Genomic DNA, 24,745 nt, shown 5'->3' on the forward strand with positions numbered 1-24,745 from the left:
AATGCTGAAAAGTAGGGGGCCCAGTATCGAGCCCTACTTAGCCAGTCCAATTTCAGAACTGAAACCACCAGGAGAGGCAAAGTGACAGCAAACAGTAAAGTAAGACTAGAACCATTTAGAAGCAATGTCTGATACTCCAAATGCAATCTCAAGACAGAAAAGAAAGATATTGTGGCTAACAGTACCAAAGGCAGCACTGAAGTTAAGAAAAATAAGGATAGAAAGAGAACCAGAATTAAGTCATTCACTGCTACTGGTGTGGTACCAACGGTCTTCAAAAGTGCTGTAGTCACCCCTGTGCCTAAAGAAACTAATATGGTTCTGGACAACCTAAACAATTTTCACAGTATATCCAACCTACCCTTTCTTTCAAAGTTAATGCATTTACTGTTTCAATGGAATATGAAACCAATTACTGACGTTTACTCTCTGAAATGTATTTAATGTGAAAGTGTTCTAATACTTCTGGTCTCTTGAAATCACTGGGTTATACAAAGTGTTTTTATGTGATGAGCAAATGCATGATAGATACTTTATTGATCCCGTGAGGAGCAGCTTAACACAGACAACACGGCAACAGTGTAACGAATGATACAATAATAATAATAATACAATACATACAATACAATCAGTACAGTGAGAAGTGCACTAAGAAGAGTTACTCAGTCCAGAACACACAAAGAACAAACCAGAACAGAACAGTACACAAAAAAGGCATGTGTGAAAGTACCAGAACAATAAACTTAGATTGTTGGCTTTATAATTCATGTTAATCTCATCAACTCAAGAGCAAATTGCTTAAACTTAAAGCAAAAATGAGTTTTGACTTTGCTGTCCCAATATGTTTTAAAGGCTGTTTATAAGTGAAGGTGTGTGCTGTACGTAACTAAAAGTGGATAAAATTGGGTTACAAAATATATGGAATTTATGCCACATACTATTCAAGCAATTACTCCTCTTTGCTTATACCGTCCAGGGAGCGGGGGATCGTAATATTTTTTTACAGTACATATGACGCCAACGTCTCAGCTGACAAGTTCCAGAGGAAAGTGGCAAAACTTCACACATGCGCAGAAAGCGCCGAGCGCGGGAATGCTTTTGCTCTGCGCAGGCGCGCTGGGTCTTTTTTTTCTGTTTCCGGACGCCAAGTCTGCACCCCGCCGCCGAATTTAAAGAGACAGAATTATTTTTTTATTATCCCCTTTTAGCTTTGGGGCGATTATCTGAGTATTCGTTGTCTTACTCTTCGATGTATCAGTCGATTTTAAACGTGAGTTGTATATCTGTCAGTGTGTACTAACAATGGCGTTTTAAATAGCTGGGACCCTCCGCCCCCCTCCTTCTCCTCACTCGCAGGCCAAGATATTTTCTGAGGAATTAGGGGACAATGGCGAAAATTCGAGCTCATAACAACATGCCGCAAATCAAACACATCCAGGACAAGGCCTATGTAGTGCAGAAACAAGTCCAGCAACAACACTTTCAGAAACTGAAGGTAAGAAAAACAGAAAATGTCTTCTTGCTGTTTGTTCAGCGATGTGGTCAGCCTGCGAGATGCACGATTCGGGTGAGCAAACGCAGCTGAGCGAGATCTTTCCCAGAAGATAACTAATATAACTAGCAATAGTGAGATGTGTAGTGGATTATTAAAAACTAGTCAAAAATCAAACGGAACCGTTTTTTTACTGTATTTTCGTTTCTTCTACAATTCTTTTTACGGTACTTTCTTTGTTAAATGAATCCTACAGAGCTGTGTGTCTTTTCCCCCATATATTCATTCCTACGAGCAGACGAGACAAAAGGTGCTTCTGTTTAAATGAAATGCAATGGAGATCTTATACACAGTGCAGATTTGGTTATAGTAACTGATGCAGATTGCTCACTAGGCTTTGCTGTCGACCTGGAGAGGGTTTGTGAGCACACTTCAAAACGGTCACGTTTCTTCGCCACTGTGCATCACTTTATGTACATAGGTTGTAATTGTTTTTTTTTTAATCAATTGCACTGAAGTTTAAAACTTTGGAAGGAAAATTATGTAAAGGAAATGCTCGGGTTGAAAATTTTGCCAAGCTTTTCTGTAACTGTGTTTTTGTCACATTTTGTTCTACTGTATTGTCTCGATAACTCTGGGATACAAACCATTAGGGTAATAACACTCACTTCTGCTAAGAGTCTTTTTCAGGTTTATACTGCGATTTTCTTTTCTGATCTTTGTTGTAATGGAGAAAATATAATCCCACAGTAATAGCCAGTATAGCATGCTCTCTCTTTTTTAATTCTTAAATAAAAAGAACAAGGTTACTAATACGCTCTAGAGACAATTACCGCATTGACGTGTATTTTAAAGGAAGGATGTTCAGGGATATCTAGGCATTAAAAAAACAATTTAGAATTGAGAATGACCTGTGTTGAAGCAAGTCTGTTATTTCAAATCAGATCCCGATGGTTTTCATTTGCTCTTGCATTTATCGTCAGACGTTCAGAGAACTGACTGGACTGGATTCTAGGATCTCGGCACTTACAAAAAAGGGCCAACGTGGGCTAGGGTTTTAGCCCAGATGGAAAAAAAAAACTTTTCACTTTGTATTTTACAATTGCATATTATTCGCCTTATGTTATTTTCCAGTTTGCCCATAAAAGGTATATCTTTGATCAGATAAAAAGGTGAGGTGTTAAATGCCATCAACTCGAGCAGTTTCACGTGAATTCCATCAATATAGGTCATTCTCAATTCTAATGGTCTAGTGGCTATCCTATCGCATAGTATTGGAGACTGGTAAAAAAAGAGAGTGTTTTTTGACCCAGTGCTGTGCCAGGCTTGAAGGATCAATAAGCAGAATTGCTAGTCATGATGAGAAGAGCAACTGTGCAGCCAGTGAGCCTACAGCTTCTGCAACAATGGGACAGGGCCACCAAATCTGTTATTTTCACAAACATTTTCCTGCACTTCCAACATTTTTTAATTGAGTAATGAAGTGATTCGCTCCATTATTATGTTTTATTGCAAGGACTGATGACATTGGTGTACTGTGTGCAGGGGGATATGTTTCTATTCAGATTTTAGTAGGAGCTGGTAGGAAGATGAGCACTTTATTTTGTTCTTAAAAACATTTCTGAAGGATTTGACATAAGGTTAAATCATGTTGTAAACTTATAATTAAAATAATCTTTTTATCTTTTTGTAAAATTAGATTAGTGTAAAATAAACTATTTTGACAAATGATTAAATGTGAACTTAAACATTTCTGTATTGCCTGAATGCAGGATGTTTACAATATTTAGTTTTTTGCTGCTTCTGTCAGCATTTTCTATGCTTATTGTTAAAAGGGTAATGGTTAAATTGTTATTACCTTGTGTATAATAATTATTGTGTTAGTTTCCACATTTCTGTATCTCATGACATATTTTAAAACAGTTTTTCTAAATTGTTCATTTAAAAACAAATCTAAATATTTGTTTTGAAAACTACTGTCATCAGCATTAACTGGAAGTGGTGTCAAAAAGCTTAAGTAATTTAACCTAATGGGTCTTTTGGGGGAAAAAAATGAAAGTTGAAATGAGATTTTGCTTTCTAATTTTAGGTTGAAGATGCCTTATCATATCTGGACCAAGTTAAAATTCGGTTTGGTAATGATCCTGGGATATACAACAAATTTCTGGATATAATGAAAGAATTCAAATCACAAAGGTAAGCAAGTAATGTTTTTTGATTCCATCATTGCTATAGCAGTATATGATCTTTAGATCAATTTGAGCAATAGAGGTGTTTATTTCTCTTTATTGGTCAGGCCCCAGGTAGGAGGCACTGTAGACTTGGCTGCTTAGTTAATTGAATATTTCCGCTGTTAAATTTGGCAAAAAAAACCCATCATGCTCAGGAAAAGCAAGTGCCAGTTAGTTCACCTGAGCTTGTGTACTTTGTACATTTTCCCTTATTGTGTGGAAAATAAAAATATTCAAAGCTATTATAAGAAAAATCGTCTGGCAATCTGTGGCATGATGGGTCACCTATTTGATTCATAGACTGGTTAAAAGAGTTATATTAAAGCATTCACATAACGTTTGACGTGAAGTTCTTGAATGAGCAGTAGACAAAGTGGCTTAGGCACCTTGCTCTGATTATCTACAAAAGCAATCATGTCCTACAAGCAGTGAACTGCTATGGTGGCATTTTTATCATCCTCCTCAATCCCACCTTGTTCAAGATACCTACAACTCTTTGTATAAAGAAGTGTCTCTTGTGTCCCTGAACCCCTTTTTAATTATTTTATGCCCATTGCGCCCTACTGGAACATGGAAGATGGTAAATGTGCAGACTTGATGTGCTCCCATAAAGTATGCTAAACATGTAGTATTATCTTCCTTTTACTATAAACACGTCATCATCACAAGGCATTTATAAAAAATAAGGATATGATTTATTTATATAATTAAAATAAACATGATTGTGTAATGAAGCCATGTACTAATCAAAGCAAATGTTTGGTTAAAGGAATGGTTTCCTTACAGTACTCCAAGGCTTTTGTTTGGCTATATAGTGTGTTTCCATTTTCCAAGCTCTTTTATGAATGACCCTTGCTGTTTCTGAATCGCAAATTAATTTGCAATGAAGACACATTTCTGCTATTGTCGAAAATGTTCCCTTCTATTTGTAGTTTATTTTTACAGCAAGCAATTACAGTATTTTCTTTGTATTATGTGGATGTCTGTGATGGGATACCATCATATAAAGCTCCATTACCACATTATTTCAATATTTTCTTTCCTAACTACGCAAAGTTATTTTGTTCATTCTCCATACAACTTTTAATTACTAAAAATGTGAACTTTTAGTAACTGGTGGAACCTCATTTAGCAGCAATGACCTCACAACCAAACATTTCCTACAGCTGCTGTCAGTCCTTCACATTGGTTTGGGGATATTTTGCCCATTCCTCTTTACAGAATTGTTTTTTAAAGATGAGAAATAAGCTTAAATGTTTTGCTTGTGTCATAATTATTAATTCTCTCTTTTTTTCAGCATTGACACACCGGGTGTAATCAACCGTGTTTCCCAGCTTTTCCATGGACATCCTGACCTTGTACTGGGATTCAATGCCTTTCTACCACCAGGCTATCGAATAGAAATACCTAAGAATGGCGTAGTTGCTCTCCAGTCGTCTTTGTCAGGCCAGGTCTGTATAAATCTCAGAATGCTTTAGCTAGTGAATTGGTCCAGTGTGTGATATTTTATGTTTAAGAAGACCAGGTATCTTTTAGTAAGGTTGAACGTATGGCAGCGTGATTACTGAGACAGATTGAGACAAGATTGAAACAGACATTTTCTAAATCAAGCATTATTCCTTTGTTAAGGTGAGTTTTGAGCTCAGTTAATGTGTGTAGTAATCTCGTAACACTGGTGGCTGTTGTTTGATTGAGCTAAGTAAACCTTATGAATAAGGTTTTCCATACAGTTACATTTAAAACTGCATACAAGGTCCTGATGTGGGTGACACCTTAGTTTTAAGGGAGAAAAGAAAGAAAAAGGAGGAAGACGGTAAGAGTCTGATGCACATTCTTCAAAATTGAAGCAATGATTCTATCGATTCCATCTTAGTTCCTCTCCTACTACATCACATTCCGAGAAGAAACGTCATGTTCCTGCCTTGGTACTGGTGAGCCCCAGTCCCAGTGATGAGAAATAAAAAGAAGCTAAGAAAGCTAAACGGAGTTCTGTTCTCCACAAAATGTCTATGGATACTCCAGAGACTTAAGAGGTGTCTGACACCTTGACAGTGTTCAGTGAGACATTAGGCAGCCTGCTTTGGCTCTCTGATATGCACCTTTCCTCGTTTAAATATTTTTAAATTCCCTGTATTGAACCAACTTTTTTATTGAGGTTATAACTGCTTTTTTCCTTTAAGCATGCTGTCTTGTTTTAAGCAGATGAATGATAAGATTACCATCTTCTTATTTCAAATCTACATCATCACAGGGTTGAAAAGGACATTGTCAAGTTTATCAATCCATGTTAGAATAGATTCCTTCTTACTCTGGCCTCTTGAGAGCCCAGTATTTTTTTACGGTCCTAATTCATGGAAAAGCAAAGTTCAGATGTGCATAGTTAGACTACTGTGTTAAACTGCTGTGATATGCAAATTCAGGGAACTGAACTCTCCACTTTTATATTACCTTTTTCTTTATTCCTTTTTTCTGCATAATTTTGGAAATGTGTTGATTCTCTACAGAAGCATTTGCTCCAAGTTAGAAATCACAGTTTTTCTGATTTTTCTAGCAGGACTGAAAATTATCCACCAAAAAATTCTAAGCCACCTGATATACTGTATATATGTTTGCAGAGTTATGTTTTTCCATCTTTATTGGACTTTCTAACAAATTAGAAAATAATTACTTGTGCTGTTACAAAACATAGATGAAGATTTTACAAACAAATAACACTCCTGAAATTATCACTATTATGTGAAGTCAATTAATGCTTAATGACAGGGCTTGTTCCATATTTTTTCCTTCTAATTTAGAACAGAAACTGTATTTCAGTTGTTAGAAAAATAACTTTCACCATAATAAGGTAAAACCTATGACCATAGCTAGAATTTTAGTATATTTGTATAAGACACTATTATGAACAAGCCAAGCACTTAGATTAAAAGAAATTGAGCCTCTAGCTTCTATTGAGTCAAATATAGAACATAATATTGCTATGCTTGCATTAACATCTCCATAGTATGTCTGAAGCCTCTGTGGAACAGGATTAGATCATCAGAACTCTTAAAACTGTTGCACTTATCTCAATTAACTGTAGAACAGGTGGGACATTTATTAATTCCTATAACCCTGGATTGAAGGCAGCATCTTCATCTCTATGAAGGAAGAATCGTCTTGCCTTCATGGCATTCAGCCTGAGCTATTGCTGGCAGTGTGGGATTAGGCTTGCAGTATTGCAGTATTCAATTCAGTAAATTTGTCTTTGGGTATTGATGCTTTTAGAAGTTAAAATATCAATGTTCAGTGTTCAGGCTGCTTTTAATGCTAAATTGTGATTAAGCTTTTTGCAAAGGTTGTTCCAAACAAATAGGTACAAATGTGCCTCCTAATACAGGAAGTCTGTTTGGTCATGATGTAAGGTCAGCTTGCTTCTGATAACTAACATGCAGTGCTTTCTTTACGTTATAGACCAAAGCCTTGGAAAGTGATATTTTTAGATATAGAAACCGCTTTTGTTTGTTTAGAATGCAACTACTTTTTGATAGTTCTCAAATATTTTGATTCTGATAACTAGTTGATTCATGCAGTACATCATACCTCCACAACATGTATTCAGAGTGGGGTTATATTTCCTTGGTTGACACTGCTAACATCCTAAAGCTAAAGCCTCAATTTTAGGTTAAATAATTTTTTACTGTGTATCATGTTTGACTACGAATGTTTTTAATTTAGCTATTGGGAAGTGTTGGTGGCCCAAGAAAAAATGTACAAATGACTTGGTTATGCGATTAGTGTGGGGTATTGGTATTTTTATTTTCTAAAAAATTTAACAATATACATTGTATGTAATTTCTTAAATAAACTTCACAACCAAAATAGGATAAAAGGACATCATTCTGTAGACTTCAAATTTTCTAGAATATCTAAGAGAAGTTTAAAATATCTCTGCTGTTCTATGGTTTTTCCAATCATACTGGAAAGCAATGTAGTAAGAGTATGTCCTGAAGTTATTTTGTAGTACCATGGACAGGAACATGACTGAAAAAATTACAATGTAAACATGGACATTTTACTGAGGATTTCCTACCAAGCTGATATGATTTTGTACTTTATGTATTTGTTTTTCTGAACTGATTTGCTAAATATACCACATCTGATCTTGGACAATGTCCAGCATACTTACCCTCTCTCCTCTGACTAAATCTGTCAGTATTAAAGAGATGTTACTGTGTCTTGTATGTAGGAGCTTAATCACCAATTTAATTGAAATCCACACACAAGAAGCACATAATGGAACACTGTGTTCACAGACTAAGTACAGAAGCTTCTGAAAGCCATTAGAAAATGGGAAGCAAAGTCTGAACCAACATTTAAAAAGTCATAGCACCTTTTTATAATTGTTAATTTTGGATCAATTTCTTTGTTAACTTTTAATTCATAATTTAATTACGTGTTTTTCTTTTATATGTGGTTGCATTTGGCAATAATTTTTTTACTTCTAATAGGTCTCTCCAGGCCATGCAAAGAGCCCAGTCACAGTTGCATCTGTTGCTGTGGTCACCTCCTCTCTGGTCAGCACTGGTAGCAGTCAAACTGAAAGTAATAATTCTCTGGACAGCTCTATTGACCATCCAGTGAAGATGAGTTTGCCTTTGGTGTGCAAAGACAACCAGGCTCAGTCCACATGTCCAGCCTCAGACCCCAGCCCTGTTGAGTTTGACAGTGCCATCAGTTATGTCAACAAGATCAAGAACAGATTTCTGGACCATCCTGAGATTTACAGATCATTTTTAGAAATATTGCACACGTATCAGGTAAGCTTTTGTCAATGGTGCTTTCTGTGAGTTAATAATAATCTTTTAGCTGTCTAGTACTGTCTAAAACATGATTGCTTTAAAATGCATTTGCTCACACTCTTTATAATTGTGATCTCCCACCAGTCACTCCCACAGTAATGTGCATTTAACATATTCAAGCTCAACCTGCCTTTGACCTTCCCCAGTACTGAAATAGGTGAGAAGATGTGAAACTAGTAAATTTAATTGAGTCAAATGAATGGCATTTGGCCCAGCTCTGATTGGGAAGTCTTGACTTATAGGAATTTTCAATCTTAAAACATGAAGTCTTTAAGGTGCATTCAATCCTTTATCTAACATTTACACTATATGGGCACAAAAAAATAGAATGCATTCTTGGCAGTGCTGAATTTCAGATGATCTCTGCCTTGTGCCCATTGTTTGCCGGGATTGCACTGTTTTTGACCCTTTTTCACTTCTGAACTCCAGTATCAAACTACAGTTTGACAATTGTGACTGAAAGTACATGCTTTGAACCGATTTCAAAGTACTGAGAAACAACTGAAAGTATGCACTTTTGTTTTTCTAATTTTGGCCTTGCTCCAACTTTCCCAAAAGTTGCCTGTCTGTAGTGGTTGTCATTAAAATATATTCTCTTCTCCAGGTCTTTTGAAGGTTGGAACATTTAATGTGATTATCATTAAATTTTTTTGTGATGGTTTTTTTTATTCAGAAGGAGCAGTTGGATGTCAAAGAGTCTAGGGGAAGACCTGGAAGTGGGATGACTGAAGATGAAGTTTTTTCTAAAGTTGCTAGCCTCTTTAAAGGGCAAGAGGACTTGCTTTCTGAATTCGGACAATTCCTTCCCGATGCAAAACGATCGCTGGTAAATACGTCTTTCTTATTTTAACCAGTTTCTGCCAACCATTGGAAAGGGACTAAAGAGTAAATATGTTCAAGTCCAATCCTGTGAGACAACTTCCTGTTCCATCTTGTACTGTAGTGCTATTAAATCCTATCCTCTGATGTAATGAAAATCATTTATTTGGAGATTAGATCAGAAGACCTTTATTATGCAAGATTTGGGAAATTCATTTGGCAATATTGCTTCAAAACCTTCACCAATAAAAAGAAAAGATATTCATATAAGTACAGAAAAAATACAGTCTGAAATCCTACAAGATACAGTTCAGCATTACAATGAGTCGGTACATTTGAACTGTTGTGGAATTGTAGATGTAACCGAAATGCACATCTGGCAGTGTTATTGTACAGTATTATGGCTGCAGGAATTAAAGAGCTTCTAAGTCTGTTGGTGTTTATCTTGTGTTGCAAAAGATGGTTGCTCCCCCTTCTGCTATATCTTACCAACACTCTCTAATTTGCAAATTACCACATACACTAATAAAGCAAAAGAGAATAGTCTGGATAGGATCACACCGTTGTAAAACAGAGTAATCAATGTGTAGTCATTCATTTTCTTATAAAAATAACCACTGCTGTATTTTTTAAACTTACCTGAAGTGCAGTGTCATCAGCATATTTAATATAAGGATGTGACCTCGCTGATGCTCAACAGTCATTGGTAAAGAGTATGTAGAGCACTTGTGAAAGAACAGTCTTGGGGGGCATCTGTATTGGTATACTGCTGTATTATTCACTTAAAAGAAAACAAAATATATTGTGTTTAAACTAGTGTTTAATTGGGTTTAAATAGTCTCCTCTAATATTATTCCATGTGTCAATAATATATTCTATTTAAATTAAGGAAGGTAATCTGGTCATTTTAATTGCACCTGAAGTGCATTAATAATTATTGAGCCCAGATGAGAACCAGGCAACCTGACTTTTTTTAAAGAGAAGGCAGGAACCTAGAAAAGAGGGGGAAGAGTCAGAAATAGAGCAAGGAGACAAGACAGGAGCCCAGGAGACCGGCCAATTCTTTCTGTTCAGATTTCTTTAACAAAGTTTCTGTGCTGGTAGAAAAGCATGCCTACACTGAGGAAATATTCAACTCCACAGACTTTGAATTTGAAGATATATTACACAGGATATCTACCGTACATCGACCCAGTGTCAATTCAATACAATGCGATGCCGAGCTATGGAACCCTTCTCCTTTCCGAACATCCACATAGCACAGAATCAGTCAAAAGCTTGTCACTTTTTTACTTTCCCTTGACGCCTTCTCTTTTTTTAATTGTAACAAAAGAATGAGAGCACTGTGTTTGAGCACAGCTATATTGCTGGTCTTATTTTTGTTTCAGTTTACTGGGAGTTCATTGACAGGAAAAGATCACCTAAAAAAAATGGAAGATTTTTCAAAACAAAGTAAAAAACGATCAAGGCCTATGCTGCTGCCCCACATGACGCCTCTGCTGAAGGTAATTAATGTGAATGAATTTAGTATCAAATCCTGTTAAAATCATCTTTACATTGTGAGAAGCTTTTCGGTATAGATTAAATACAGTATAATAAATCATGAGAACACGATAGAATGTGCATATAATACACACTATAGCTTTTGTAAAGAATTTGAATGTTAGTAGAGTTTCAAGTATGTTGTGCACTTTGCTGAAATCTTACTTGATGAAAGCCTTGTTGACCTTTTTTTCCCTCTATGTTTCCTTTTCATCTTATTTTAAAATGTAAAGCGTGAAAGAGCTTGCCAGTATTATCCACATACAGATGCAGCTATTCAAAACAAGAGGGGTACGCTGCGGTACAATGCGGTGGGCGTGTCGCAGTATACCGTATGCAAATTAGATCATTAATAGTATCCGGAATCACCTTGCATAATATGTTTATGTTCCTAAATTAATATCGTTTATGACCTTCAGATGCGTAATGCTCCTCTTCTTTTTATGCTCAGCTACTAAAAATGTCCTTTAGTTGTAAAATTCCATATAAATATTCAATACTATGCAGATTAAAATGTGCACAGTAAACAGATTAAATGATTAAATCTTTTCTCTACCAACCACGCGTGCCCCTGTCCGTCATTTTGGCCAGCCAATCGCATACCACGGTACGGCGCGGTGGTTTATGCGTATTTGCGTGCAGTACGGGTTTGTACCACAAACTTTGAATGGCTGCATCTGTACCTATATGCAGTTTTTATTTTTATAGGTTTCATTGCAACATGCTTACTGGTGACAAAATTGCCAATAGAAGTGGCTGTAATTTTGCATAAAAAAAAGTTTAAGTGCAACATTTTAGTTATCTAGCATTTGTCTCGTACATTAAATAAAAAGAAAAGCTGAAATATAATCATGACAGATCTATCTTCATTTTATTTACATTGATAACTTTTAAGTTTCCCAATTAGTTTCTTCGTTACACATTCTTTCATTAATTAAAAGTAAATAGAACTTTATTATTTTTCTTTTCAGAAAAAAATGAAGTTTTCATGTACAAAAGATCAGTCTTTTGCTGCTGTTGGGAAGCATGGTGTCCTTCGTGAATTTGCTTTCTTTGATAAGGTACCAAGTCTCAGATTCTAAATAACTGTTCTGGAAATGGGAGTAGTTTTGAACAGACTGTGGTGGAACATGGCCTTGAGTGACTCCCTTATTCTGCTTGAGAAAGTCCTACTGACTGGCAACATAAAACATGAGCAAACAGAATGTTTTTATTTTTGATTTATGGGAAAAAAAGGTTCAAAAACATACAATGGAACTAGCGCATGAAGATGTGTTGGGAGGATACTGTCTAATATTGGCTTTATGTTATTATTTACTATTATATATTTTAATTTTATGAGCTCACCAAACCAAATACCATCCAACTAGTTGTTACAGCAATAAAGGACTGAATTTGAATTTGAGAATTGAATGAAGGACTATTAGTGCAACCATATTACTGTTTGTTGGTGTTTGTAGCTCTTAGACTGTAGGTTTTGAGTAGGGAGGATGACTGAAGGTGTAGCTTGATGTGATTGTTGTTTTTCTCATGTAATTCACTTTTAGTAAACTGAAAGGGAAATTCCAGTTATGAAGAAAAGAGAATAAATACTGACTTTTTTTTTCTTTAAACCAGGTGAGACGCTTATTTAAAAGCCAAGAAGTGTATGAGAACTTTTTGCGATGTATTGCCCTTTTCAATCAGGAAGTTGTGTCTGGATCTGAGCTGCTGCAGCTTGTAACACCGTTCCTGGGGTGAGTCAGTCACAATAACAGGAATATACATTTGCAGGCAGATTTTTGCAGAAAAAATAATTCCCACCATGTTTCTTAAAATAGTTCATTAGAACTCTGGTAATACCAGAAAAAACAATACTTAACTCTTTCAGGGGCATCTAAAAAAATCTTCAAAACCACATTCATGTAACTTTTTATGCATTGATTGAACTCTCATATCTGTGTTGTACACATCTGCATATGTACAACTCCAGTGGCCTACGTTTGATCTTAGGTGTCTTTTAGACTGTTGTCGGTCGCTAGAATTTGAAATACTTTAGGTTCCTTTGTAATATAATTTTTTAAATGTTGTTTCTAATCACAATTCCTGCTATAATATTGAAGCCAAAAACACCTTTAAACAAGAAAAGTAATCTGTGATCAAAGCTCTTTACCTTATTCTCTCTTTTCTTTACTTCTTATATTCTAGGAAATTCCCTGAGCTTTATGCTCAATTTAAGTCCTTTCTGGGAGATAAGGAACTTTCACATACATCTTCAGTGCTCTCTGACAGATTTGTTGAGGGAGGAGGAAGAGAGATTGACTATGCTTCTTGTAAACGGCTAGGATCCAGTTATAGAGCTTTGCCAAAAACCTACCAGCAGCCAAAATGCAGTGGGAGAACAGCAATTTGCAAGGAGGTATGTCCTTTTTGTGGTGATAAGGCTGAAAGTTTTACTATTTCTAACCATGGTTTGGCAAGAAGTTTGATGCAGTCTGAGGCTTCAGCAGATGGCAAGTCTCTGTAACAATTTCTAAACGTATGAAAAATTTGTCCTTCTTAAAGCATGAAAACAAATTGCAGCCTAGTGTGCTAGTGTGAAAAATAAAACATCAGACATGTCTGTACATTTAAGAATACAGAGCTCACCTTTGGTGTTGCTGTAATAAATGTTTTCATGACACAGATGAGACAAATTAATTGGCTTCTGCCCCATATAAAAATGTATTCCAGTACACTGCTTAATGGTTGATATGTCTAATGACCTTCATGAGGTTTCTTTCTTTAACAGCAAATCTACTTTTAGCAGCATGTTTAATCAACATGCATCAGCATTTTTTTAAAGTGATTGTTAAATATGCTACATAGAAATCTACAAATCTACAATCTACTTTTCTGGCAAAGTATTCAATAAGGGGATGCAAAGAAATAAACTTGTATCTTGCATTTGTATCCCAAAAAGGTATCTGTTGCTCATTCTGTTGTAATTTGCCTAATGTGATGTCATACCAAAATTGTTAAAACATCCCTATCAACCTGTGTGTTTATGGGATAAAATAGTATTTTATTAAATTGTATTGCTGGTGATTAGAAGCTCTTTCATCTTAAAGTACTTTACAAAAAAAAAACATTTAAAATTAGTTATGTATTATTTGCTCAGCTAAAGAATTGAATTTTGTCCAGGTATTAAATGACACCTGGGTTTCATTCCCTTCGTGGTCAGAGGACTCCACCTTTGTCAGCTCAAAGAAGACCCCCTACGAGGAACAACTTCATCGATGTGAAGATGAGAGGTTTGAAGTAAGAGACAGAGGACTGTTCCATTAAGGGGCAAATTACGTTATTTGCGTTTTTGTGAACCATTAGTAAGAGTAGCTTTTTAAAATTAAAAAATGAACAAATGTAACAGCAGTAAAAACTCTTCTTGGCTTCTTCACAAAGAAATATCAGTTTTCTAAACTTACCTACCCAGTAGGTGATGGTTAATTTCCAGTTGAGTGAGGATCACATAAATGCTTGTTTTGAAGACAGTGTCCTGGTGATCTTAAATTGTGTTCTGGGTTAAAGGGTCTAGTTTGTTCAGATTATTGCAACAATCCTGTTTTTCTTTGTTATATTGAAAATTACTTTATAGTCTTTGCTATGGTCTAAATTAATGCATTAAAGTACTAATTTTGTGTGTTCTAATGATGTATGGTCAGAAAGTATCAAACTGGATCATTCTTATTTAGTTTATGAATAAAGACAATATTCATCATTACTTAATTTGCTGATGAGACACAGTAATGGGTTAAATAAAATAGTTTAGTAATTACTAGTTGAGAAGCTTCCGAGAACAGCCTTATTGCATGACATATGAGTTATGAATTGGTTAAAATTTTTCAAAACCTAAAACAGGGCTGACTCAAGCAATTATTTCAAATGTGGTTTATTCAGCACAATGTAACAATGTAGCAAAATTTTACAAACAACTGTGTAACAATTGTTTTCTTTTGAACCATTATTTAGCTTGATGTTGTACTAGAGACCAATCTGGCAACTATCCGGGTTTTGGAAAGCGTTCAGAAAAAGCTGTCTAGATTGTCCCCAGAGGACCAAGAGAAGTTTCGCCTGGACGACTGTTTAGGAGGTACATCAGAAGTCATTCAGCGCAGAGCAATCTACAGGATTTATGGAGACAAAGCCCCCGAGATAATTGAAGGGCTGAAGAAAAATCCAGCTACAGCAGTGCCAGTCGTATTAAAGAGGTAAGGCCTATTAGCCTCTTTTTTTCTACAAAGCATAGTTTTTGTTTGAAGCTACCAGCATTTAATCATTTTGGTGATATGGTTTGAATTTTTGTAGTTGTGATCTTTAAAGCATTTGGTTCATGCATGTATACTTTAATAGAGAATGTTTTATTTTTCATTGTGCTCTTTGACAGTCTGTTACATTCCTTTTATTGGATATTGTTTATGTAAAACATACCAGTTTAGAAAAGAGGGCTTTACCTATGTTGTAGATGCTATTTGAGTCTTTGGCTTATTTATTGTTCTTCCTTTTAAATATTTTATATTTGTTCTTAACATCATGTTGATATTTTCTTCTCAAGACTGAAAGCAAAAGAGGAGGAATGGCGAGAAGCCCAGCAGGGGTTTAACAAGATCTGGAGGGAGCAGTATGAGAAAGCTTATTTGAAGTCTCTGGATCACCAAGGAGTCAACTTTAAACAAAATGACATCAAAGCACTGCGATCCAAAAGTTTATTGAATGAGATTGAAAGTGTGTATGATGAGGTATGTTTTCTGTTTGATTTTATAAACCAGTCACTTAATACCTTGGAACAGTGGTAAATGGTAAATGTTTTTTTTCCCCAATAAGTGTAACTCCATTTGTCTCTAAAAGAGTTAAGCTTCCAGTTGTAAAATAGATTTTTGAACCTATCCTATGAGAATTGTTAGTAATTTATGCCATTCTTAATCTTTGTGAGGTTTTGTTGTTTCCGTATAGCTCCTTTTCCCTCTCCAACCACATGCAGTCTTAAGGAATTATTATTTCAGACGTATGGTCAGAAGAGAACATTAAGTTCTAGAAATGTTTAGAAAATATAACTCTGACCCATGGCCAGACATTAATCAAGTCAGCCATAACAAGCGGTTGAGACTCCTATTTGGGAGCAATAATTCAATAAGCAAGTTGAAAAAAACTTTTTATTCTGTTGGCTGAATTTCTTCTATATTGGACACCTTTGGTAGTATTATTTTAAAATCTAAGATGGGGTGCAAAAAACCCTAGCAAATCCTAACAATTGGCTAAGTTTAAGAACCACTGTTCATCATGTATGTTTTCTTAGCGTCAGGAGCAGAGCACTGAAGATGGCTCTCTACGGAGTAGTGAACCCCACATGATATTTGTCTACGAAGACAAACAGATCCTGGAAGATGCAGCCTCGCTCATCATCTACCATGTGAAGAGGCAGCCCACGATCCAGAAGGAGGACAAAGACCACATCAAAAGGATTATCCATCACTTCGTGCCTGACCTCTTTTTCTCCAAGCGTGGTGAACTGAGTGAGACGGAGGAATGGACAGACGAGGAGCCAGAGCCCGAGGAAGCGGGTCTGGGGTCACAGGTCAACGGCGAGACCAGAAGGCGGCGGTGCACCTCGCCACACAGCAGCATCGTCGGGGAGAAGCTGGACTTACGAGACTCTGAAGCGGAGCACCAGAAGGATCTGGATGATGTTTACAATTTGATCTTTGTGAACAACAACTGGTACTTCTTCCTCCGTCTCCACCAGATCCTCTGTTCCCGACTCCTGAGAGTTTACCGACAGGCTGAGAAACAGCTCTTGGAGCACCGAGCTGAGCAGGAGAGGGAGAAGCTGCTTTGTGATGGAAGGAAAGAGAAGATGAATGACCTTGCCATGGAACTGCGCCTCAAACAACCAAGTAAGATTTGCTGTTCTTTTTTTTAATACATTACAGTGAAACTTTTTATTGAACATTGAGTGGATGTGTTACATTTTTGTAACCGGCAGATCTTTTTAAACAATGTAGTTATTGGTTTTGCTGTTATAAATCCATAGAATCATAGAATGAAAACGTTTATTATTCTGGTGAAACCCTGTGTAATAACACTAGTTAACAAGAATTAATCTAATTAATGGATTTGGTTAATAGCAATCTGTGTGATACATACAACTTTATTATAGACTTGAAGAAGAATGTCTTGAAAGATAACCATGGGGTAGGATAACCAGTTTAGCTGTAGAATTAACTCTACTTGCAGAATTTGAATTGTGTGATAGCAAAATGTTTTCTTCTCGTCTACAAATGAAGAACATGGACGATCTTTCTGTCAGCACCATAGGCACAGAGAAAGGATTTCATGTGATTAGTGATGGCTGCCTATGTGAAGATGAATGGAAGACTGTGTATACAAATTCAGTGCAGTTTGCATAAGTAGTGTTAAAGCTTTGAGAATGAGCCAAGACTCATTCCTGTAGTGTTTTACTATGCTAATTGTTTCACTTTTGGGTGGGATCCTCACAGGTGAAGTAGAACTGGAAGAATATTACCCTGCATTCTTGGATATGGTGAGAAGCCTGTTGGATGGAAACCTGGATTCCACTCAGTATGAGGACACCCTTCGGGAGATGTTTACTATTCACGCCTATATAGGGTTCACCATTGACAAGTTGATACAGAATATAATACGACAGGTAAAACAGCCTTTTTAAGTTAATTTAAAAATGACTTTATAAAAGTTTGTCTCATAAATCAGTTTAAAACTTTCTTTCCCTTTTAACAGAGAGGGTTAAGTTAGAATCTGTTATTAGATGTTAGATGTTAAGGACGGCTCTCTGAAACTTTGTCTCCTGTGAAAGACAGTGCATATATGTGTGAATGAATGAGCAATTCTGCAAAGCTTTATTTTAGGTTTTATAATGTGAAACAAATGGGTGCCTTAATAAATATGTAATACTTGTTAGCTATGCCACCAAAAAGTGTTGAACATTAAACCTAGAAATTTTACAGTACACTATTACCTCTTACCTGTTTTTGCAAGAATAAACTTTTACCACATTTTACCACATCACACTTGCAATCAATAAGCCAACTCTTGGTCTAGTTTTGCTCAATTCAGTATTCAAACAGGCTGATTCTCCAAGCATACAGGGAGACAAATAATTTCCCTTTTTATTGTTTCTGGAGAGAATGTCATAGGTCACAAAAGAATACTTTCATTCTAAGAATTGTAAGAGCAAACACCGCATGTTTATGACACGGCCTTGTTCTGCTTCTTGGAAAATCACCATGGGCTAATTCTGAATAATTTTACAGAACGGTGCTGTGAAATGTAGTTTTTTGCTTTATTGTTGTGTTGGACAACTGTACATTTCACTTGCAGATAATAAAGTTTGAATCTGTATTCACAAGGATAATTAATCCTAAGGACAATTTTATTATTAACACAAATCATATTGCTGATTTTAAATGTTCTACCTGTTTCGAAAACTTGCTTCAGAATCATCAGTGATGTATGGTGACTAATAGTGAAAGTTTTTCCCTAACAAAAAACTAAATTAGTCATTTTCTCTGTATTAAGTGTTAAAATCATATGGCTTTAAAGGGTTCTTTAGTATATGTTCATTTTATGCCAGTAAGGTTCTACAGTGTGGTTTTCCAGGAAAATTAAACTTTTTTTTCTCTGGACTAATTTAGATTTATTCAGCTGTAGAAAATGACAAATTTCACATCATTTATGATGAAAACATTTACTGTTTAATTTTTATCGGGAACGTGAGTGAAATAAAACAATTTTGGTTCTTCACATTACATTGCTGCAGCTCCACCACCTGGTGAGCGACGACGTGTGCCTGCAGGTAGCTGAGCTCTACCTGAACGAGCGCAAACGTGGGGCAGCAGGCGGAAACCTGTCCTCGCAGTGTGTGCGTGCTGCCTGGGAAGCAAACTACCAGTGGAAGGCAGAGCGAGTCATGGCTGATGAAAACTGCTTCAAGGTAAGCTTGGCTTACTTTAGGATTCATCATTTGATACTTTCAAAAGGTTTAGTCTGTGGTTACATCATCAAAGAAGTCGATCATCCTCAGTTGTCTTCGTTTTTAGACTTGTCAGTCATTTCCTGTTTTACATTTACTTTAATGTAAAATTTCACTTAACCACATCATTGTCCAATGCAATCCATTGCTTAGATGTAAAGATGTCTCCTGAAACTTTATTTCAGGCTTATTTGTGTGTATGATACATAATATTTCCACTGATCTAATAACTAATTTAAATGCTATTTGTTCTTTACAATTCTTAACTTTTAAGTAAGTGAAATAGTGAAATGAAATTGTACTGTGTGATAGTGTCTATTGATGCATTCTGCAATTGAGATGTTCGGTTTGTCACCAGAATACATTCTGTATGTGCAGCTAAGCATCTATGAAATATATACAATAAATCTTGGAACACTGTATTTTGTCACTGTGACAACATCACCGAGTGTGCTAATCAAGCATCATCAGAGCGGTATAAAAAGTTAATTGTTATAAGAAATAGGTCAAACTTTGATCTTCGTGTTTAAAGTCCACTACATAGTGCCCCATATTCTTGAATATGTTCTTTGCATGTTTACAGACGAAACCTTTTTGTAATGATTGCTCTACAGAAACAGATACACTCACCTGTTCCAGGATATTTTTGAATTGGGATTTGTGTACAGTATCCAGTAATTTCATTGCTGATCATTAAAACCAATATGTACTTAGACAATTGGTCAAGTGATGGTATCTGTTTTCTGTTTATCCGCTTGCAGATGTCCTAAGAGCACTAACAGTAATGCTTGTTTTAAGAAGATATTTCCAGTAGGGTGGTACTGTGGCACAGTGGCAGTGCTGGTGCCTGGGTTCAATTCCTGCTGTGCTGTCTGGACTTTGAATGTTCACCCTATATTCACATGGGTTTCCTCTGGGTGCTCCAGTTTCCTCCCACAGTCTAAATACTAGTAGCTGGTAGGTTAATTGTCTTCTGTGAAATTGGCCCTAGTGTGAGTATATGCGTTTGTGCGTGTCCTATGATAGACTGGAATCCTGCCTAGGCTGGTCCCTGCCTTGTGCCTGGGATAGGCTCCAGGCTTAAAGGAGAACTCCAATGCTAATTTTATAATTCAGGGTTCAAAAGAATAGGCATTGATGACTGCATTTCAAACCACAGTGAAAGTTAAATTCATTTATGTGTAAAACCTCCAGTTTACATTATAAAATATCTAGGTTTGTGCAGTGCCATATTCTGCGATTCAGGATGAGGCAACAAATCTTCCGGTTTACATTGTAAACCAGCAAGCTTGTGCATTCATCTGTTTTTGTCCAATAGAAATATTGTCTCGACTTTGACACGGTTTAGGTGACAAATACTTGTTTGCTCTTGTTAATAATACTTGTTACTTCTTAGCTCTGCTTGCAGATCACGCTGGAACATTTCTGCGGTAAAATGTCTGCTGCACAACCTGTAATTATTCGCTCGTACACTGCATAACATTAGTCATTACAGCAACTAGTGAGCAGGAAGGGCCACTTCACATTGCAGTTCGTGCGAACTATCCTCTTTGTGACAAAATGGAGACCATACGATATTTTCATAAGGTTCACGATTTTGTGCTTAATTTGGAATTTGTCAAGTCCTGCGATGCTGTCAATTTATTTTGTTACTTAGATTTAATAATCAGTCTGAGAAATTGGGGAGTGCACTTCCCCTTTAAGTGGTAAGCAGTTAACAAAAGTGATGCGATATGATGTTTGCATTAAGATATTAATTAGATGCCAAATCTTCAGTTTCCCTCTTGAAAATGGAAAAGAGGCAACCAATTGTGAATCTTCAGTTCTTAGCGAGAGAGCAATTTTGAAAGTCCATTCTTAGGAAAATGGGATTGGGGATTGCTGTGCATTTCACCTGCATATTCACCAGGTTTAGTAGTAAGAAAAAATATTCTCTGTAGGTTTAATTTTTTAAATAGTTTTCATGTGTACCTGCTTCCCACGTACTTGAAGCTCTGGTAATTACATTGTAATATTAAAATACAACAATTGTACTCTATTGTACGTTAAATGTGCCCTCTTGTAGTATACATGGATTTTGTATTCTAAAAAAATGCATTTGCCTCAAATACAGATAACTGGTTTAATGCACATGGGCTTGCGTGTAATATAATTTTCTGATAAAACTTCTGTATTTCTGTACATTTTGTAAATGTACATATACAAGTGATACTTATTTCCCTTGCTCTAATATGACTTCTGCCATTAAGATGACTTAGTCTTGGTTTTTTAGGTGATGTTTATTCAGAGCAAAGGCCATGTCACCATGACTATTGAGCTCCTGGACACAGAGGAAGCACAGACTGACGACCCACTTGATGTCCAGGTACAACGTCAAGTCACATTACTGCAAGTAGTGAGCTCATGAGTGGCTCATTCCCTTAGGGTGTGGGAGCTGCATAGCCTGAAGCCAACGTTTGGCATTAGTTAACTGCAGTCTGGAGAATCAACAGGTGAAGGTTCAGGAGGGAATATGCGAATCTGTGGAATTGTCTACTGGACACTAAAAATGGATTTGGGGGGTTTGATATCGCACATATCATGTAAGATGCCTTATTAATCTTAAAGTTAACATAGTACACATGACTTACAGTACAAAAGGTAAAACAAAGTTGTATATAAAATATTTTATCTTTTTTATATATTGTTAGGAAGACCCTTTTAACCTTAACGATTAACAGAGATTAGGGGATGATGCATGCATCTAAATCTGCTAAACACAACAACCCTGACCTTGGAATTACATCTTTTCTGAAGGATAATACACAAGGAGGTTTAGCATCTTAATAATAATAATTAGTAATGATGCCAACAGGCATATCACCCTGCAACTCACAACTGGCAGCCCACTGAAGCTCAGCAGGATGGGAGACCACCTGGGAAAGCTAAGGTTGTGGCTGAAGGAGAAGTTAGTGGGGCCAGTAGGGGCGCTCACTCTGCAGTCTGTGTGGGTACTAATGCCCCAGTATGGTCATGGGGATACTATACTGGAAAAGGGCACCATACTTCAGATGAGACATAAAACCGAGGTCCTGATTCTCTGTGGTCATGAAAAATCCTGAGAGCTGGTGTGTGGGGAGCGGACTGGCGCATGCTGGCTGGTGTTGCATCATCCAGGTGGGGCTGCACACTGGTGGTGGAGGGGTGTCCCCATTACCTGTAAAGCACTTTGAGTGGAGTGTCCAGTTTGCTATATAAGTGCTATATAAGTTTCGGGAACTATTAATTATTATTAACTCATTGGCAATAGCACATTTGTACATTTGGAAAGCTCTTCTAAGAGTCAGGCCTATGGAATATAACATTTAGTTCTAAATGTGTATTATACAGAATATTAATTTCTCTGATAAATATTCATACATGTTTTTAAAAAGCATATACTTTAGCAGGAGCATAATTTGATCTGGGATTTTCAGTGTTTGTCCAGCTATATGGAGCAATTTGTTGGAGCAGAGGCAGCACATTGCAGCCAGACAGAGGGCTTCTACTTCAAACCCGTCTTCTTACCTCGGTGAGACACCTATGTGTTAAAGCAGAGCATGAGAATTCCGACATCGCGAAACTGATGATGTTTTACTTGTTTTCTGCAGAAGTATCTTCTGGTTAAACAGTACTTTAATAATTTATTAATAAATAACAAATAGTTTTGATATTGTAGATTTTTCAAGTTAGATTAAATTGTACTTGAATGATCATTTCTTAACAGAAGAGTATCTTCGGTGTTTTAATAGATTGTTTTATGGTAAATTTAAATATTTTTATTATTTATATATATGTAGAGCATTAAGGATTTAGATTGCTGGTTGTGGTGAATTTCTGTTATATGCTGACAAATCGCTCAACTTGCAGGCAAGTCAGAATTTCTTGGTTCATTATAGATAGATCAAGAATCCATTGTTTTCCTCATTTTCCACTAAATTAAATTGCTTTTTTAACCTATCCACGTGTATTGCATTACTCCACTCCTCATGTCATAGTCAAGCAGGTCATTGTTGGGAGACGCATCAGGAGGCCAACATCCATTGATTGCCTCGCTAATCCATTGCTGTGCGGATTATTGTAATTACCTTTTTCAATGAGAGAGTCACTTTTTCTAACGCTACTTCACAATTTTGTTTCTTCTCCCTAAATTTCCAAGGAACCTCCGTAAGTTCCGCAAGTGGCAGATGAAACAGATCACGGCAATGAAGAACAGAAGGGCATGGCATCGAGAGGTGGGGGTAGAGAGTGCCAGCAATGTGGACTGCCGCTTTAAACTCAACACTCACAAAATGGTCTTCGTTATGAATTCTGAGGACTACATGTACCGGAGAGGTGCCCTGGTAAAGGCCAGAAAAGTACGTTTTTTTACATACCTTGAAAATAGTATGACCATACGGATATTCTAAGGCGTGCTATACTTCTCTTTTTTTGTTTTATAGTGGTGTAGTATTAATAGGCTGACTAGTCTTGACTATCAAAAACAAGTATGTGTTTGTGGGTTGTGAGCTGAAATTCAGAGTATTATAGTGGAGCCAGGAGTTCAGAAATCTTGTTTCAACATTTCTTAAGAGTACATTCAAAGTATTCAAACCAGACTTAAATTAGTATTTGTTTTCAGATTCAGTGACTTTTCTTGATGGCTCTAACTGCAATAAAAATGGTTTTGTCAATGTCAGTGAAATGTTTTCTGTAAAAAACAATGCTTGGATTACAGTTTGTGTATCATATACTAGCAAGATTGGGTGTTTTTTCATTAGCCCTTTTTATTAATCAGCTTCTGCTTGTATGCTTTTGATCTCCTTTAATTTATTTCCTTTTAATGGAAGCTATACATTGAGATTAACCAGCTAGGTCTCTAAAGGTTTAAGATGGTTGATTGTTTGTTCCCCATCCTTGCTCTGTTTCTATCTCAGACTCAGTACACAGTGGCAAGGAACCAGCACCAGCGCTTTGAGAAGTGGCACCAGGGGTGGCTGTCCCAGAACATGGCACCTGCCATGGAGAACACAGTGCAAGGCTGGCTGATGGGGGAGGAGCATGAGGAGATGGTCCCTTGTAAGACCACATGTGAGACAACATATGTCAACGGCCTCCCTGTACACAGATACCAGGTGCACTACAATAAAGCACCTGCATCCCCTTAACTCCCGACAGAATTGGCACAAAGGGCGTTCTCCAAAACTTCCTCCAAACAAGAGCCTATTGTTTTAATACTGTTGATCTCTTGAGGTCCAACAGAGCAAAACATGTCAGTTTAAAGAATGTCTCCCCCACTCTTTTTAAGTCCAATGTAGTTTTTAGCCTTTAAAAGACTATTTTGTTTATATTTGTACATGTTTATACTGGAAAGATGGTAAGATTAAGGGTACAACCCAAGTCTGTTTTGTACAGTATAAAGAATTCAAGCATAATTCTATAAATATATATACAAAAGAACATGACATGAATCTTATCATGCTGCTTTGCTTGCAGCTCACTGTTTACTGCTATCTTCCCTGTTCATTTTAGACTTTTTATTGTTACAAAAAGTAATATTACAACAGACTGGCTTTGTGTATTGTAAATGACAACTTAAATGCGGATTCATTTTTGCACCTCATTGTGTTGCGTCCCAATCATGCTATATCTCAAAGATGGTCTAATCTAAATCTCCTTATTGAAGGAAATTGACATTTTAAATATTAACAACATAATCAGTGTTTGAAAATAATCATGCATACATTTCTTTATTCTGTAGAAATTATCTCAAATAAACAACTTAGTTGTAAACTTCTTAAAA

At 36.4% G+C, this 24,745-nt stretch overlaps 1 protein-coding gene across 1 annotated transcript; it reads left to right on the plus strand.

The window, feature by feature from the left end:
• The first annotated feature begins 1,116 nt into the window (after positions 1-1,116).
• sin3b (SIN3 transcription regulator family member B) lies at positions 1,117-24,745 on the plus strand. Its single transcript, XM_088621871.1, has 19 exons — positions 1,117-1,495; positions 3,582-3,688; positions 5,021-5,174; positions 8,211-8,519; positions 9,235-9,387; positions 10,769-10,885; positions 11,894-11,983; positions 12,540-12,658; positions 13,110-13,320; positions 14,085-14,201; positions 14,910-15,148; positions 15,493-15,676; positions 16,234-16,831; positions 17,435-17,604; positions 18,733-18,906; positions 21,218-21,310; positions 22,401-22,495; positions 23,123-23,321; positions 23,880-24,745. Exons 1-19 carry the CDS (start codon positions 1,388-1,390, stop codon positions 24,108-24,110), a joined length of 3,468 nt encoding a protein of 1,155 aa, XP_088477997.1. The 5' UTR covers positions 1,117-1,387; the 3' UTR covers positions 24,111-24,745.

Source organism: Lepisosteus platostomus, chromosome 27 (genome assembly GCF_059453375.1).
Source record: "Lepisosteus platostomus isolate fLepPlt1 chromosome 27, fLepPlt1.hap1, whole genome shotgun sequence".
NCBI classification, from domain to species: domain Eukaryota; kingdom Metazoa; phylum Chordata; class Actinopteri; order Semionotiformes; family Lepisosteidae; genus Lepisosteus; species Lepisosteus platostomus.